We start from the raw sequence: 16,727 nt of genomic DNA on the forward strand, positions 1-16,727 counted from the left end.
GATCGAGTTAGTCAATAAGATCCAGGCTGTGAACAGAGACACGACATGTCAGTTGATCACCTACCACCAGCGGCGCCTACCCTCTCCCACGGCTTGGGTGGCGAAACTGATGCCATGGAGATCGAGGAGGAAATCTCACCAGCCTCGCATCGAGTTGGACCCAATCAAGAGGCCAGCTGTCGGAGCAGAGCCGAGTCTAGATGGGGGTGGGTGGAAGTGAATGGAGGAAGATCCGGGGATGGATGTACGATGGGGGAAGAGAAAAGAGGAGCGAGAGAAAAAGAGGAGAAGAGGGGAGGAGATGGAGCGATGGAGAGAAGATGGAGCGGGAATGGATCGCCCGTGGAAAGCGGTGGAGAAACAAAGCGAACTCTCGGCGCATGTGCGAAATGCCGAGGCTCCGCGTTTTTGCCGACGGACTTGCCCGACGCTCACATTCTTTCCGATCTACTGATTACAGACACAGACAGATAGATAAATCAATATCACTTTCAGTTAGATCAAGCAAAGCTGCGATTCTACCCATATATGCTACAAATCGCCCCAAACTCCAAAATAATGCAAAAGGCGTCCAAATCGCCCGGTCGGTCTATTTATACAATCCAAACAAAACCCATATCCAACTTCTCCCTGTGATCATAGCTCGTCACGGCTGTTGGCCACCGGGGTACCGGGAAGCCGAATTCTCCAGGCGCGTGGAGGCACAGGAAGACCCAACCAGTAACTCCACAGCCGGTTGACTTCCAGGACACAAATATCCCATCTGTAAGTTAATTATTAGCAACGCAATCGGACAGAAGACTTGGGAGTATATATCAATAACTTACACAGTCCGAGGAGCTTTGAGCCAGGACTTCGCGACGTAAACAAAGGTGTCCCATACCACGGCAAACTCGGCCTTGATGTCGTCCATGACCGTGTCGGTTTCATGTCGAGCTCTAACCCGCTCCCACGGTAGCTTTTCAGTGGCATATGCGAAATCGTCCTCGTCATTTTCGTAATAGAAAGTCGAACCACCATCTTTATAAAGCCGTTTCGTGTTCTCACCATTGGGGTTCTTCTGTCGCGATCCCGGCGCCGCTTGAATGGCAAACACGTCGCCGTCGTTCTGATCCATGGCGCGGTGGAAGCTGCGAACAGCGGCCAGACTGTGCGAGATGCGGCCCAGGGTGTTGACCAAAGCCACCAACTCGGTTCTCCGAAGCAAGGGGTTCTCGCCGTTCTTCGTCTCGTCGTATTCAAACAAGACCTTCAGGGCGGTTCCGTACCCATTGACTTGGAGCTTACCCCAAAGTCGACATTTGTCGCATCCCACGCAGTCCATCAGGCGGCTGACGTTCCTGAATCGGTTGCGGAAATCTTCCTTCAGGCCAATGGCACTGGGATCCTGGAACATGATGTTTTCGTCGAAAATCTGGGGCCGGTCGGCAAGAGCCTTTGTGAGTGCGGACACCTTCGCCTTTGTTTCAGCATCCTGGAGAGGATCGCTGGTACAGTAGGTGTATCCCGCCAGGTGCTTCTGTAGTTTCGCCACAGCCCGAGACACGAGCGCGTAGTTGAAGTACAGGTTGGAGATCCGCTCCGGGTGGTCGTGCAGTCGCTCCTTGAAGCACTGTAGATTCGGATGCCACTGTCCCGTCGTTTGGTTGAAGTAATCCCAGCAGAGATGCGTCGAGATCGAAGCGTGCATTCCACTAATAACGCGATGGAAGACGCGCTTCTCCAAACACTCATTGTCCAGAGGCAACCCCTCCGCATGCTTCAGTTCCTTCTGAATCACATTCCGGAAGTCATTAACGGCCTCCAGCCCTCCCCACTGAGGGTTCGGAGTCGACTCCAGCTCCGGAACCGGCTTCAGGAAACAATTCTCACGGTAGACCGCATCCCAGAGTTGCCGGGCCCCGGCTCCAGCATACCCCGTGAACCGCTCCGGGTTGTCCACCAAACTGACATAGTCACCCTTGCTGCTGGCTCCCTCGTCCTCCGGGACGCAGTAATCCCGCTCGTCACACTCGTCATCGTACTCGACCACGCAACTCTCCCCGACGTTGTCTCCCAACATGCCCTGGAGGGGTCGATCCTTGGGCCGCTCCTTTTGCAGCTTCCGACCGGGATGGCCGGCCTTGGGACCCTCGAGTTTACTCAGTTCCTCCGCGCGCCACGTCAGCGGGATGTCCGCTTCCGATTCGATCGTCGTCACGGAGCAGGCGATGTTCCCGCACATGCTGTCTGAGTCTTGCCAGAATGGGCAGACTTTGTTGAAGAGGTTGAGGCGGTAGTATGAGAAGAAGTCGGTTTCTTGAGTAATGGATTGAAGGAGCGGGTAGACTTGGTCGTTCATCTGATTAATGGAGGAATAGGAAACGCAGGCGTCGGACACCGTGGCGCTGGGGTCAATCTGGAAGGAGGATCAAAGGTCAGCGGGCAAGAGGGAGATTAGACACCGCCGGATCATAAGTCAACTCACAGCGCAGGCGTCCACTTCCAGTTTGGATTGGTCATGGCCGTCATGGTTGGCGGAGGTGAGGTTTAGAAAGGTGAAAACAGCCAAGTAAAACACCTTGGCTGCGGAGCGCATTTTGGCGCAAAGGTCTGGAGTCCAGACACACGAACGACGGTACGTCGAGACAAGAAAAGGGAAACGACTGGAAGACAGCTAGATAGCCAAGTGGAAACGTAAATCGATCAATGTAAACACCGTGCTAAAACGATCTTCACATGAAAACCACCAACAGTGGACCAGCACCAAAAAAGAAAAAATAGGGCGGCGAAGGTAGTCGGGCCAAGTCGTTCTCTATCTGTAATTCACTCGAGTTAAACAGTCACGTGTATCGGGAGAAACGAAGGAATTCGAGTTCAAGAAGATGCGACGGCCGTGAAGGGAGGGAGGAATGGGCGGAAGTAAAGAAGGGAGGCCGAGGGCGAAGTTGACAAGCTGTCCTTGGTGGCGGGAGTTGCATGACTTATCGGCTGATTATCAATAATGAGGGAAAGGAGTCGATTCCGCCTTTCCGCCCGATCAATTATTTCTCCCCTTTTGGCTCCCTATTGATAAGGATTCTCTTTGTCCGTCGTGAGGCCATCGCGTTTCTCTTGGGCTTCCCATCAGGCCACATCCGATCAAACCGTTATTTGATTCGATCGCTGGCGTTTTGCAGGGATGAACCCGACAGCTGTTCGCATCTACCCACCCGGACTCACTGAGTAGAAGCCTAGACGAAGAGTCCCTGACACGGAACTAACACCGATCTGTCTAGTCTCGATCCCTTTAGATGACCCTGAAATATCATTTAATAAATTCACCCTCTACTACCGACGTTTCATCTTCTGGACATAAACCGTAAATCATAAGCTGATCCAACTCCGTCAAACCTTTCTTGCCCTAATTACGAGACCCGTAATCTCTCGGTCTCCTGGACCACATTCCCCTGTCTGCCTTGCATATATTGCCTTTTATTACCCGATACGAGTGTGTAGGCAGCAGCAGCAGCATCGGAGCCTTTGTTGGATTTTCGACCGTTAACCGTTAACACACACTAGGAAAGTATCTACGAACAGGCGGGAAGGCGCATCCCGTCTCACTCTCGCAACGTGAAGATAGGATGGGATGGGATGGAGGAAGTGGGATACCAGTATAGCTAGACTAAAGGACCGATAAGGACAGTGCTAATAACTATTGTGTTAGGATGATGGTTCGAACAGGATGCGGTCAGTCTACTCCGTATCTTGCCTTATCTTACCCAGGGACTGTAGATACAGGGGATGGAGTGAGCATACCGCTGTCTGCATGCCAGACACGTCGATCGGTATCCCCTCGCCTCTGCAGCGGTTGCAGTTATCGTAGCGACGCGTCTATGTATTTCCACGGATGAGATGGAATTTAGCGACTCGGAGCGTGGTGTTCAGGTGTTTGAAGGCCAGGCCAGACCTGGTCCTTGACTAGATCTACGTGTCGCGAAATTCGCGAAAGACTATCACGAAACACGTTTGACTACGATGAAAGAAGGCCATTGTTTGGTGGTGATTAGATCTTTTGTCATTTTTATTGAATTTAGAGATGGATCTACCATTCTCTTCCTCAAAAGACAGTGCGAGGGAATGCAAAAGAGCCATTACCAGGCCGCACAAAGAACATCTCGAAAGTAGCGAGGGAACAGGAAAAGGCCACGGCAAGGAGAATAACAGACAGAATGGAGTCCTTTCACAACCTCCTCGAAGACAGCGACAATCTTGAAGCAGTGACAACCCCGAAGACAGTGAAGGTGCTTGGATGTGCCAATTTATGGCGGTGCAACCTTGAAGACAGTGAAGATGCTTGGATGTGTCATTTTATGGCGATGCATCAGAGAATACATTCAAAGAACAGGCACAGAGCAGCGAGGAAAAAATGTCAAAAAAAACCTCTGCTTGGGGAGAGAGAAGAAGAAGAAAGAAATGAAAGATAACTCCGAGCCCGTCGGGAAGAAGATGGGGGCATCCATTAGATCATTCCGAACAGAGTAAGTCCGACCAACTCCAAGCTAAACCGAGAAACCGCTCTTGCACACCGTGCCTGCTAAAACAGGCAACCGGGGAAGATGACGAAGATCACAAATGAATAAAGTAAGTATGTCCCAATTGGGACTGAAAATATGTACATGTCAGAAGCGAAATGAAGTTGTCTTGAAATCCGAAATAGAAATCCCAGTGGTAAATCATCACTCTATATCGTTGATTGCAGAGCCTGATATCATTGCCTGATATATTCTAGCGTAATTTATAAACTCAGGTGTTATATCAAGTCGTGCCCCGTCGGCGGCGGAAATGCAACACCTTTCGGAGCGAGGCAAATGGTTTGGGGAGAGGTTTGTTGTAAAATGGATCGTTTTTGAAATCCTCATCGGTAAATTTCTATTGAAAACAAACGTTAGCGGCTGGGACCTAACCGAGCCGGAAATGTGATAGAGACACGTACCAGTCCAGGACAGCGCATAAAATTTCCGTAGTCGTTCATCATGTTGGGACCCTCCTCGTATTCATAGGTTTGGCCTTCCCTGTCGGTATGACCGGGAGGGAAATAGGCGACTCCATCTAGCGGATGGTGGCCATCAAGACAGTCGCGGATTTTGTCGGATGGGGTGGCCTTGAGAGCCTCTGTGTTTGACGTCTGGAGCGCCTCGACGGGACTCGCTTTGGTGTCGTGATTTCTTTCGGGGTAGACAGCGTCATAGGGACCTTCGTGGTGGTACTGATAGATACCCGCTTCATCCAGACGGTCAATGATATCAGGGTTAACCAGGAGTGAGTCACGCGGAAATCGAGTCTGACGTCGTCCTGAGCGCGTCGTGTGCTGCCGACGAGGCTGTTGATGGGAGTTGTGATGGTGATGGCCATGATGATAAGTCGGATACTCTCGCCTCCGCGGCTGCTCCATGGGAAAATGTTCGAGCATTCCGTTATAGTAGACGGAGGGGAGCGAGGAAGATCGTTGATGTCGGAGGGAGTGACGAGAAGGAGACGGAGAGAGGAAGCGATGGTAAGGGTTATGACTCCGACGGCTCATGTCCAGGCGTGGAGGAGAAGAGTAGCGAGGAAGAGGGGAGAGAGGCGAAGTCATATGCAGAACCTCGGTGGAGGCCATGGCAGAAGGGGATTTGACGGTGAGCGGGATTGAGAAGATAGCTATATCTCTCAGAGCCTGAAAAGACCATGAAAGCGCAATACAATAAATGTATGTAGGCAGTTAATAGTCCCAGAGCGCTAGTGAGAATGCGCGTAAATTCCACGAAGAGAAGTGGGGCCAGTCAAGGAAGTATAAAAGTGCACGGGTGAAATGGTGCAGGAGGTGGATGAGATAATGGGTAGATTTTGACGGTGTTGGAAGGCGGAAAAAGAGTCCAGGAGGATGGATGAGGGCGAGAAGAAGAATATAAAGTCGACGGAGCATGACCATGACTATGACAAGATGACTCCCAGCGGTGCAAGTGACGTTCACTGCCGAGGGCGAGAGTGACGTGACGACTTGCGTACGAGAGACTCCCGCGGGTTTCCACTCTTATCGATAAGGCCCACTCGGGCTTAGTGTCAGGGTCTTAGACCTGTTCGGTTGCATTGACCTCGTCCTCGATGATGATGAGAGCGACAATCTCTGTAGTCTGTATGCCTGGAGTGTGTTCTCGGTGCCTGTGTACTCGTACTCTGTGCCACCATCCACGGGGTTCCTGGGAGCAGATTGACCCCCTTCGTATTGCCTCAGTCGAGTCCGAGTCATCCGATAGACAACATGCCGCCTGCTGACAGGGTCCACAGTGGCTAATAATCTGAGTTCATCGGCAGACACAAGATGCACAGTACGTACACTGTCTAGTGTCTACACCGGAGCACACCTTAACATGTGCCTCCATCCAGGATTCTTGCGCATCCTTCTTATCCTTCTTCTTCTTTCTTGCCATAAGACCCCCCAACACTGATTATTGAAGGTCTCCGGGACCCCTAGATTTAAGCTTAACGCTTAGTATAGTCATAGCGTTGATAGCGTTTTTCTCCTAGTCAGATTAGTACAAGACTCGGCAACCTTCCCAACTTCCCACGCTCGTCCCAAGAGCCGTTGCCGTGTCCACTTTTTCTTAGGTCTACCAACAGTCCAGCACCCACTGGAACGTCATGGATCAACATCCAACACAAAATCTCTGCGATCTTCGCTGCCCACCACGAGTTCTCGCCCAAATTTCCAAAGTGATGTCATCCGATAGCCCCGCTCTCGGAGTTGAGAAGGAAAGAGAGGGACTCTTGGGCAAGTTCAATTGGTAACTTGGTCCATTTGATGTGGTTCACGGAGAGCTGCTTTGACCTCCTATACGCATTGAAAACCCAGGACACAATATTCGCCTGTGCATGTGCCACCATCTATCAGATCCGGTATGCACTCCGCAATGGTGGACGCAAGGTCGAAAGCGTGAGAGTCGGACTACTCCAGAGTGGAGATCCCTGGCTGTCAATATTGCTGGAAATCGGCGTCCGAATTATTGAAATCCCAGATCAATACGAGCGAGTGCATCCGACCTGTAAATCTCCGAGGCGAAGGGACGCTATTTCCAGCGTGGGACAAGTCGGACCATCAACTCCGCGGGGGCTTGGCGCGACCGTAAGAATACCGCGGAATACCAGTCCTCCTTTCTCACGGTCTTCCGTAGTAGTTCCTCCTAGTTCAGCAACCGATGGCTCTGGTGCAGTACTCGGATTCCGAATCAGAAGAGGAGTCTCCTCCTAGACCTATCAAGAAACATTGTCCGGCGCCCACACCACCTGCCTCGTCGCTCCCCCCGCTACCCAAGACATTCCACGATCTCTACGCCGCGAGTACTCGTGTCAGCGTAAAAGACGACCCTAGTCTCCATGGAGGTCGGAAGCGAGTGATCCCTCATATCGAAGGGAACTGGCCCACGCACCTCTATCTCGAATGTATAGTGTCATCATTCCCACTTGGTGCTTTATCCCGCTGACCCGAAACAGGGTTCCCTTCCAAAGACGAACTCGCCGTTTTGCGCGACATCCTCAGTCAGTGCGAAGTCAGGCTAAGAAAAAGCAATATAGACCTCCAGAGTCTATTGCAAAGTGATCTGGGCGCCCAACTTCCGCTCCACATCAGCCTGTCACGACCGGTCGTGCTGCGAACGGAGCAGAAGCAGCCATTCCTGGAGACGTTCACTGCCGCTCTCCAGGACTCCCACATATCAGCGTGAGTGGCGCAGCATCTTCCATATGACAGGGCGCAGCAATCTCATTCAGCCTCAGATTTGACGTCGTCGCCGACAGCCTTCATTGCGTCTCCAATTACGAAAGGACGCGCTGGTTCTATGTTTTGCGCGTGAGACGGCCTGAACACGACGGTCTCAATCGTCTCCTCGGGATCGCAAATCGGTGCCTGGCGCAATACGGCCAGCCCCCTCTATACGAGCCTCCGTCTAGACCAGACGCCGACCGGGAGTCTAGAAGGTCTGGGAAAGCTGCGCACAAAGGGGTAGCTCAACAGTCTCAGACGAGCGACTATTCTGAATGTTTCCACATCTCTCTGGCGTGGAGCCTGACTGGTCCCTCTTCCGAAGACCACGACCAGATCGCACAGATAGATCTTCGACGAATGGCTGGTCTTCGGATTCCTTTTGATTGCGTGAAAGCAAAGCTCGGAAATCAAATCACCAGCATCCCATTGTCGACTGGAATCTTCGGCCAGCGAGAATGAGAATTGAGCACATGACATGATACCAGATAGAACGTTGTTGTAATTTTAAGTTTGCATATTGTACTTTCGTACAATAACACTTTCATGCAAATAGTTATAGTCTAATTCTCAAACCCCTACCAAGTAAAAGTATAATCCTTCCCAAAATGCCTAAAGGAAACTTCCTTTAAATCCCTTACTTTGCAGGATCTTATCAAGGTTCAATTATTGTGCATAGAAGCTGTTACTGGCTGGGCTGTATTGCCCTGGTAAGATTACCCATCCCTGTCGCGCTAATCTGATCCCGATAATCACGCGCTTTGCACCAAACAAGAGCCTCCTCCCTAGCTTTCTCAGGTTTCTCAGGGCACCACCTCCTCCCGCAAGAAGAAGATTTCTCTCTCTCTCTCTCGCCGAGCGTCTTTTCAACATGCCTGATCTTCAGATCCCGAATGTAACAATAGTGAGTTCAAGATCTCCCAACCAACTCATTCTCCACTCAACAAACACCCCCTAACGTTTTCGCGTCCTCGCTAGGAAGACCTTCAAACTTTCCAAGCCCAACACTTCCCCGGTAGCGCCCAGATCCCAACCACCCAGTACCAGTACCGGCACGATGAAACCGTAGACGAGCACCTCGACGGCGGAAATGCCTACGACGAAGACGACCTCGGGTACTACCCCGATGGAGTGAAGCGGACATTGACGGACGAGCAAATCAAGATCTTCAGACATAGCGAGATCCATACGCTTCTTCGCGAAAAGCAGCTGCGCGAGGAGGCTCTTCTTGAGGAGGCGCGGGAGAAAGCCGAGGTGGAAGAGGAGGCGATCAAATCGCGCAAGGAGGCTATCCCTGAGACTGTTGATAAAGAGCCTACGAATCATCCCAAGCGCGCTGAGGGCGAGGTTGAGGATTCAGTGCTGGATTACGGTGAGGATGCTTCTGTTGGGAATGTGCGGAAACCGGCCCGGCCGGGGTATGCGTCTCAGTTTACAGGACGGAGGATCATCTCGTATGATGATTGAGAGGTTCCGTTGGGTGTCTTTTTGACGGACCTCGAGAATAGCACCGGCACGTTGCTGGGTTAGAAGGAGCTCCTATTCCTATCCAAGGTTTGACTTTTAAAAGGCGGGGATGCCTCGGTTAATTTATCGTGTCATATCCATATATGGTAAGTCTTGTCATATCTCTATCAGCCCTCATGATGAAACTTTTCGTATCAGTCATCCTTAGTCGGAGCGCCATACCATTCCACGTGAATGTGTAAGGCTATGACGACTGAAATCTTCTCTCTGAACTGGGCCCTTTTCCACCGAATCTAGTCCTCCTTCCCGTGATGGCAGTCTGCTAACATCACATCTCTAGCATAGGATGGCGCATGGCCCCGTAGAGATCAGAGACTCTCATTCTAGCGAGACAGACCTCTTCTTGGGAACCACGGCCCAAAGCAAACCGATCCCAATAAGCAAACCCACCATGATGGGCTGCAAGACCTGAACGCCAGCCTTTGAGGCGATGGCACCGGTCATGAACGGGAACGCAGCAGCCCCGGCTTGGCCCAAGCTGGCGGTGAAACCTGCAACATGATTAGCCAGACGCAATCGACTTTACCAAATAGACTTGACGAACCGATTGCCCCGATATGAAGCTCCTGCGGAAGGACCTCCGTGAGAACATACAATCCGACCGGGTAGAACGGTCCAATGAAGAAACCTATATGTTCAAACAGAAATTCCGTTAGACGAGGTGGTGATTCGTCGATCAATGTCAACTGTTTCGACAACATACCTAAAAAGCAAATCGTAACCGCGTTCACCGGGATACTGGGTATCAGCCAGAACAACAGTTGCATGGCCAGAGCCAGTATGGTGTAGATAAACACCATCCGTCGTTCTCCGAACTTGTGCGTGATGTCGGCCAGAACCACTCGACCGACTGTAAACCCGGTCCAAAAGCCCGAGGCAACGTAGCCCATTTTATCCAAATCTCCATGTCGAACCGTCACGAGGAACTGCACCAGCCAACCTATCACCAGCATTAGCCCGGTTATCACACCCCATCAAATCAGAAAGCCAAGAGAAGAGGGGGGAAAGAAAAAGAAAACCTACCCCCAGACGCCACCTCCGCACCGGCATACAAAAAGAAAAACCCATTCAAAATCCAAACCGCCTTATTGCGCACCACAGCCCGCAACTCCCCATCAGCCGTATCCTTCGCGGACGCGACATTCGGCGCAAACAACCCCTTCCGGAACGTCCACACCAACAACCCAACATTCACGATGCCCAGCGTCATCGTCACAAGGTAATAATGATGCCACTCGGGGGTCCGCGACGCGATCGCACTCGCGATCAACGGCGCGATGATCGTGCCCCCACCATACACGGCATGGAGGATACCGAGCCAGCGGTGCGCGTTCTTGACTGTGATGGTGAACGCATTCGCCTGGGCGTCTTGGAACGCGACGCCCATGCCGGTGAGGAAGAAGGCGCCTATGAAGACCGGGAAGGGGGGATGCCACCACATCAGAGCGTAGCCGAGACATTGGATTACCGCGCCGAGGACGAGCGTCCCGCCGGTGCCGATGCGCGCGCAGACGTGGATGTTCGCGAAGCAGGCGGTTACCCAGCCGGTGAAGTTCACCAGGTAGACGAAGGAGACGGTTAGGAGGTCGATATTGTAGGTTGGTTGCATGTAGGGGATTAGGACGCCGGTGGCGGCATCTGTTTTAACATCAACCCCATCGTCAGTGTGTGTTTGTGTTGTATTAGGTATAGACATCGAATGTCGAACAGAGAAAGGAGGGAGAGAGGGAGGACTCAGGTAAACATACCGTTCATTCCAGCGCACAAGACCGCGATGTTCGTACTGATGATCTTGCCTAGCACCTGGCTTGCTTCTTTCTGATCGAAGAATCTTTCCTCTTCTCCTTCCTCTTCCTCGTCTGGCTTCGCCGCTATCGCAGGAGACTCCGCATCTTGCGGAATCGTCCCATAGTTGACTTCCCTAGCCATAGTAGAGTCGTAAGTAGGTAGTCTTGCCCGTTGACAATGATCGACAATCCAATATCGATCGAATAGTATAGTATAATATAAATATAATATCGGCAGTAAGTATAATATAATATGAAATGATGTAATATACCAAAAAACTACACAAAGAGAACCAGAACTTCTTCAACCATCGGACGAGAGGAAGTTGCCAATTCTAATTTAGTACAGAACAGAACCAAAGAAACCAACTCCGCGGGAAGGGAAGAAAAAGCAGAGACAAAGGAATAAATATATACTTCTCTTTGCGCCCCGCACCAAACAGGAAAGAGACGGGGCACTAAAATGTAAAATCCCCATCGCGTGAGACCGAAGACGGTGAGACATACTCCGTTCACACCACACCGACTCGAGTGCTCCGTAAGCAGCTCCTAGCTAGGTAGCTAGTAGCTCAGAGTAGTGGAGGGGTAAAAGTGGGATGCAGGCAGGCAGAACGTGAGGGTTTAAAAAAATGGGGTGGTCCAAGCGAAACACCAGCCTTGGCTCGCTCGCTTGCAGCGGCAGGTCTAACAATCCTCAATCCTCCTCAACCCGGTGCTCTGATTTGGTTTGGTTCACTCACATTAATGTTGTAGGGAGGAGGGTTGCATTGCATTGATCGACCTGCTGACTTTTCTTTCGTTTTTGCTTCCTTGATAAGCAACGTTAGTGTGGGGTTTTGCAATCGTCAGGTTGTTCAACTGTGTAACTGACTAACTTGATATACCTACTGGGTATATCGTTGAGCCCTAATATGCGGCTTTTGTGTACGGAGTATAGACTCTGCATTATCCTCGCTCCTCCTAGACGAGTGGAAGAATAAACATCTCAGCCCGGTCTGCGGAGACGTACTCCACAGCCCGCATTGGCATTATGGGGTTCTCCAGGATCCGGCAAAATGTCGGCTATTTAGCGGCTCGGATCCCGTCTTCTCCGACAGGAGCTGGAGAGTCATGTTCGTTTCTTTGTTCCACCCTGAATGACTTCTAAGTCAACCGATGGGTAGGTAAGGGCGAAATTATCTGGTGAGTACACAGTAGTTATATTGATATCGGCGAATAGATAAGAACTGTGTATGTAAGGGGGGCGGGGAAACGGTTGTTGATATAGCTGGTTATCTGGACCGCGTCAGTCAGTACTCCACATTCCGGCGGGTTTTGGGAAGAAAAGGTACGAGTTGTACGGAGGCTAATAATGGAGAGCTTGAAATGGATGTGTCTTTCGGTTCAGCTTGTGTTGTCTCGTCTGTAGCTCAAGGAAGCGATCGCTGGACTCTGTTGTGTAGACGTTTGAGGTGCGAGGTAGCTATCGCGGGGGTAAGCAGAATGATTGCATACAGAAGATGTAGATGTCCGAATCAAATGACTTATAGCTCAATTGATTGAATGAATGATTGTTGGAGGAAGAAAGGTCCATCCAAGTGTCCTGGAGGATGTCAGCAAACGGCGAAATGCTTGGCAGGTACCTCAGGCATGTAGAACACTCATATATTGTTCAGGACAATCTGATTAACAATCTGACTATCAGGCCAAAGATCAAGCTCCTCGGCGATTGGTGTTGGTACCTACTTGTATACAACGAATCCTGCTAGCGAATTAGACCGAAAGAAGAACAAGCTAAAACATTCCATTGATCAAGCCAAGTTTGTTGAATATACAGCAGAATTCTTGACTAGCTGGTACTAAGAACCTGCGATGGAAACCCAAAGGATATTTTCACGCCGAAGGATCTTCACTTGTAGTCTTGCTGAATCAAATATCTCAAGTATGGTGAAGAAGTCTTACGGCGCTCGGTGCGCATCCTCCGAAAGAGCCTTACTGAGCTCTTTTCGCTCGACGCAATTCTTAAAAGCAAACGACGCAGCCAACTCCTCGAGCTAATCCTCCGATTTGACCTTGAACAATTCCGCATATTCCCACTTAAGGTACTCACTAAGCAGACACTCCCTCACGGCCCGCTCAACCTGACGCTCGAACGTCCACGTAGGTGGATATTTCTTGCCATGGAGATGTTGCGGAACCATCTTCTTCAAACCGTCAAGGAAGGGCCGATACACATCACAAACACCCTCCTTGTCAGTGCAGCCCCAAAAATCGACGCCCAGACGCTGTTTCTTGGAAACGAAGTCCCCGACCAGTCTCATATATGGAGAATCCGGACTCACGTATATCATCCCCTGATAGCCAATGTCTTTGAGGAGCCAAATGTTCCAACTGATTTGGCCTTCGGCGTATAGGCTCAGCTGCTCTTTCAGGAGCTTGATTCGGCTGTCTACGATGTCTTGCACATTGCCCGGCTGTCTGGGATCCGGATAGATGGGGCCCCATTCGCCATTCCGCACTGGAACATTCCAGTCACGCATGAACTTGATCTTTCGCTCTAGCTGGGACTTCAACTTGGCCTTTGCGTCCGATGTGCCACTGTATAAAGGTCTGCCGGGAATCGGGAAACCCATGGTGGAATAGTCATGACAGGAGTACACGGCATTTGGAATGACTCGGTCAAAATGAGAGAAGTCCATCGCGTAGGTGTTTCCGTCTAGGAACAGGATGTGGTCGAGATCGACTTCTCGGATCGCAGTGCTGGCTCGATCGTACCATTGCAACAAGCCGACATGGCATGGATCAGCGGGTTCGTTGAGCGGGTTGCACCCCGCGATGATGGGATCATTGGCATAGTGCTTTGCGATGGCCACCCAGAGGTCAATGATCTGGTCTTGAAGAGTTTGAAATCCCAGAACATGGCACGTGGGAGACCACTGTCACAGTGCCAGTCCTGATTTTGGCCACCGGGAACAGCATGCAGGTCTAAAATCACCCACAAATTGTATTTCCGGCAGATCCCCACCACCCGATCCAGCAGGTCGAAACCGAACTGTTTGAAGACACCGGGGTTGGCTTTATCATCGATGAAATGACGGTAGTTGAACGAAACACGGATGCAATTCAAGCCCAAAGAGGCGAAATATCTGGCATCGTCTTCCGTGAAAAAGTGATGGAGCAGACGATCGAAGAAGAACTGCGCCTTTTGTTTTCCCAGTACCTCCTCCATAGCTCGACGATGCTCGTGCTCGTGCCCCGGATACCCTGTGATGAAGTTTTCCATGTTGAGAAAGCCAGCAATCGCGGCGCCCTTCAGGAGGACCCGGCGACCCTGAGGATCCACGATGTCGGGGCCCGAAGTGTGTAACATGGGACGAGTCTCCCCATTTTGAAGATCAGAAGACATTATGTGCTGGAGAATATTGGTGGTTTGTTAAGATTATAGAGGTTCGATAACAACCAACGAAAAGGAATGTGCTGAGGTACAAATCAATCGAGATAATTGTCCTCTTTAAATAACCAAATAGGATCCATCTCGTGCCCCTCAGTCCTCTCTTAGCTGTCCAACTTCCTTATGATTTCATATAAGCGTGATCGCAGACCAAAGGAGACATCTCGAAGGGAGGAGGACCCCATGTATGTGGGCACGCAATGCACCCTGAAGGCAATAACTGGGATTCGATTGGATGTTTCATTCTGCGATATTGGGCGACTGCCAAGTCGGATGTTCCGAGTCAAAGAACAAGGAGGCTACCTACGTATGTCAACAATTCTCGGCTTTCTTCCATCCGGCTTCGAGGATTTTAGCCAAATACGCACTATCCACCGATATATCCTTCCAATAAAGGGTCATTTCCAGCGCCAAGGAAACGCCCTCGCGCCTCCCAACAGGCATCGCAACGCCTGGATCAATCTGTCTATCTAACTGGGATCGAATCGAAAGCGCCGCGTCAATCAGAATCAATGCGCTCCGTGAGCAGTTGCGGAGTAAGAAAAGGGTTCCATGATGGCGGTGTTTGTATCCCGGTCGATTGACCCAAAGCCGTTCCATGTGCTTTTGCAGCCCTTTCCTCGCAAGGCTGCGCACGAGGTACTGGTCTTCATCCACGATGCGTTCGGTGATGAGGGCGTCTACAAAGGGCCAGTATATGACCTCCTGGAGATTGAGCAGGTGTCCGCGCAATACAAAATGACACACCCCGTCTGCCTCCGGAGGACCTTCCATTGATATCATCTAAGGAAGCCGAAGCGTCCAGTCTTCTCCCTGAGATTCGTACATACACGTAGCGTGAAACTGTTTGCGAACCTGCATTTCGTGTGGGGGGTTTGTGTGTCAGCATCTTGTCGGTATCATCTTTGTCTTGGGATATTCCACCTACTTTTTTGAACTGGCCGGACTGGAGCCTTCTCACTCCTTCGACCTTGGAGTCGGTGTCACTGCGTGCGGTGTATTTGGAAACTTCCTGAGTTGGCTCATCCCTAACTCCTTCGGTCGTCGCCGGATGTTCGTTTCGGGCATGTCAATTCTTACTGCCATACTGCTCTTAATTGGCATCATGGACGTCGTTCCATCTGATGCCGCGAACTGGGTACAGGCGGCTTGCATTGTGGTATACGCCTTCATCTACTTTGCGACCATCGGCGCCATCTCCTTTGTGTTGCTTGGCGAGGTGTCGACTCCCCAGCTGCGAGCAAGAACAACGGCCCTGGCAACTGCCGTTCAAGCTGTCTTCGGTATCTTCATGAACGTCGTCATCCCTTACATGGTCAACCCCGATGAAGCGAACATGAAGGGTAAGGTGGGCTTTGTCTTCGGGGGCTGCGCAGCCGTAGCGACAGCGATGAGTTGGATCTATATCCCCGAGCTCAAGGGTCGCACATTTGAGGAATCGACATTATGTTCGCCCGACGTGTGCCCCCACGCCACATGGGCTCGTACGAGCTCCTTTCGTGATTATTCAAGACCCACGGCTTAGGGAAGGAACGGAAACCATGACAGCAGCCCTCGCTGTGCTTTTGTCCACGTGGGATCTGGGTTTTGTACAGGGACATAATGTCAGACATTGGGTTCCAAGAGCAAATCAAATGAGATAAAGAAAGGAATAGGAGAATTCGGCTCCCATAACGCCCACTTCTTGAATTTCAAAGTAGATACGATCACGTCATAGATCAATTTCCCTTAATACAGCTGTCGTAGTGGCCAACATGACGGAGCAAAAAGGCCACCAGGCCTTACCTAGTAGGTATGTAAGGGACTGGGCGTGTCTGGTTGTAGCTCAGGAACAACTCGGGCGGATCAGATCGACAGCTGCAGGCGAACCCGATAGACCAGCAGATTGCTCCGAGAAGGCCGTCGCTAGACGAGCGGACGATGTATGCAGCCCCCATGGGCGGCAGGAACAGGATATTTGAAATACCCGGGTCGTGATTCCCTTTGCATCCCCGGACGGAGATGCACCAGTGTCAAACACAAATCCGTGACTAATGAGAATTACTCCAGACCGACGATCTCAGGGGGCAGCTCGAGCTTATTTGGGCCATCTCCATAATAATTTGGTAATGGAATGATGCGTCGCCCAGTCGTGGCGTTTCTGGTGACTAAGTGTCCACTTCTTCTCTCCAGTCTCTCCAGGCTCCGGTTGAGAAAGACCCAGCTGGGGTAGTAAAGTCTGGGG

General features: G+C 51.1%; 8 protein-coding genes across 8 annotated transcripts; 3 read left to right on the forward strand and 5 right to left on the reverse strand.

The window, feature by feature from the left end:
* Positions 1-636: 636 nt before the first annotated feature.
* KD926_011751 (ER oxidoreductin) lies at positions 637-2,578 on the reverse strand (the record flags this gene model as incomplete). The annotated part of the gene is made up of 3 exons (XM_053096276.1): positions 637-763; positions 828-2,398; positions 2,468-2,578. The coding sequence occupies 3 exons, from the start codon at positions 2,576-2,578 to the stop codon at positions 637-639; spliced, it is 1,809 nt and encodes a 602-aa protein (XP_052959761.1).
* A 2,198-nt stretch (positions 2,579-4,776) lies between these two features.
* Positions 4,777-5,620, reverse strand: KD926_011752 (uncharacterized protein; the record flags this gene model as incomplete). Its single annotated transcript, XM_053096277.1, has 2 exons — positions 4,777-4,890; positions 4,955-5,620. 2 exons carry the CDS (start codon positions 5,618-5,620, stop codon positions 4,777-4,779), a joined length of 780 nt encoding a protein of 259 aa, XP_052959762.1.
* Positions 5,621-7,196: 1,576 nt separating this feature from the next.
* On the forward strand, positions 7,197-8,221 carry KD926_011753 (HVSL domain-containing protein; the record flags this gene model as incomplete). Its single annotated transcript, XM_053096278.1, has 3 exons — positions 7,197-7,440; positions 7,492-7,717; positions 7,774-8,221. The coding sequence occupies 3 exons, from the start codon at positions 7,197-7,199 to the stop codon at positions 8,219-8,221; spliced, it is 918 nt and encodes a 305-aa protein (XP_052959763.1).
* Positions 8,222-8,630: 409 nt separating this feature from the next.
* Positions 8,631-9,226, forward strand: KD926_011754 (DUF3807 domain-containing protein; the record flags this gene model as incomplete). The annotated part of the gene is made up of 2 exons (XM_053096279.1): positions 8,631-8,663; positions 8,738-9,226. The coding sequence occupies 2 exons, from the start codon at positions 8,631-8,633 to the stop codon at positions 9,224-9,226; spliced, it is 522 nt and encodes a 173-aa protein (XP_052959764.1).
* A 378-nt stretch (positions 9,227-9,604) lies between these two features.
* Positions 9,605-11,215, reverse strand: KD926_011755 (putative MFS transporter; the record flags this gene model as incomplete). The annotated part of the gene is made up of 5 exons (XM_053096280.1): positions 9,605-9,777; positions 9,831-9,914; positions 9,990-10,226; positions 10,310-10,924; positions 11,035-11,215. The coding sequence occupies 5 exons, from the start codon at positions 11,213-11,215 to the stop codon at positions 9,605-9,607; spliced, it is 1,290 nt and encodes a 429-aa protein (XP_052959765.1).
* A 1,891-nt stretch (positions 11,216-13,106) lies between these two features.
* On the reverse strand, positions 13,107-14,458 carry KD926_011756 (glycoside hydrolase family 5 protein; the record flags this gene model as incomplete). The annotated part of the gene is made up of 2 exons (XM_053096281.1): positions 13,107-13,945; positions 13,996-14,458. 2 exons carry the CDS (start codon positions 14,456-14,458, stop codon positions 13,107-13,109), a joined length of 1,302 nt encoding a protein of 433 aa, XP_052959766.1.
* A 357-nt stretch (positions 14,459-14,815) lies between these two features.
* KD926_011757 (C6 zinc finger domain protein) lies at positions 14,816-15,364 on the reverse strand (the record flags this gene model as incomplete). The annotated part of the gene is made up of 2 exons (XM_053096282.1): positions 14,816-15,183; positions 15,334-15,364. The coding sequence occupies 2 exons, from the start codon at positions 15,362-15,364 to the stop codon at positions 14,816-14,818; spliced, it is 399 nt and encodes a 132-aa protein (XP_052959767.1).
* Positions 15,365-15,554: 190 nt separating this feature from the next.
* On the forward strand, positions 15,555-16,028 carry KD926_011758 (general substrate transporter; the record flags this gene model as incomplete). Its single annotated transcript, XM_053096283.1, has 1 exon — positions 15,555-16,028. One exon carries the CDS (start codon positions 15,555-15,557, stop codon positions 16,026-16,028), a length of 474 nt encoding a protein of 157 aa, XP_052959768.1.
* Between the last annotated feature and the right edge of the window lie 699 nt (positions 16,029-16,727).

This window comes from Aspergillus affinis, assembly GCF_023601865.1.
Source record: "Aspergillus affinis strain CMG 70 chromosome Unknown NODE_9_length_501208_cov_87_169129, whole genome shotgun sequence".
In the NCBI taxonomy this organism is placed as follows: Eukaryota; Fungi; Ascomycota; class Eurotiomycetes; order Eurotiales; family Aspergillaceae; genus Aspergillus; species Aspergillus affinis.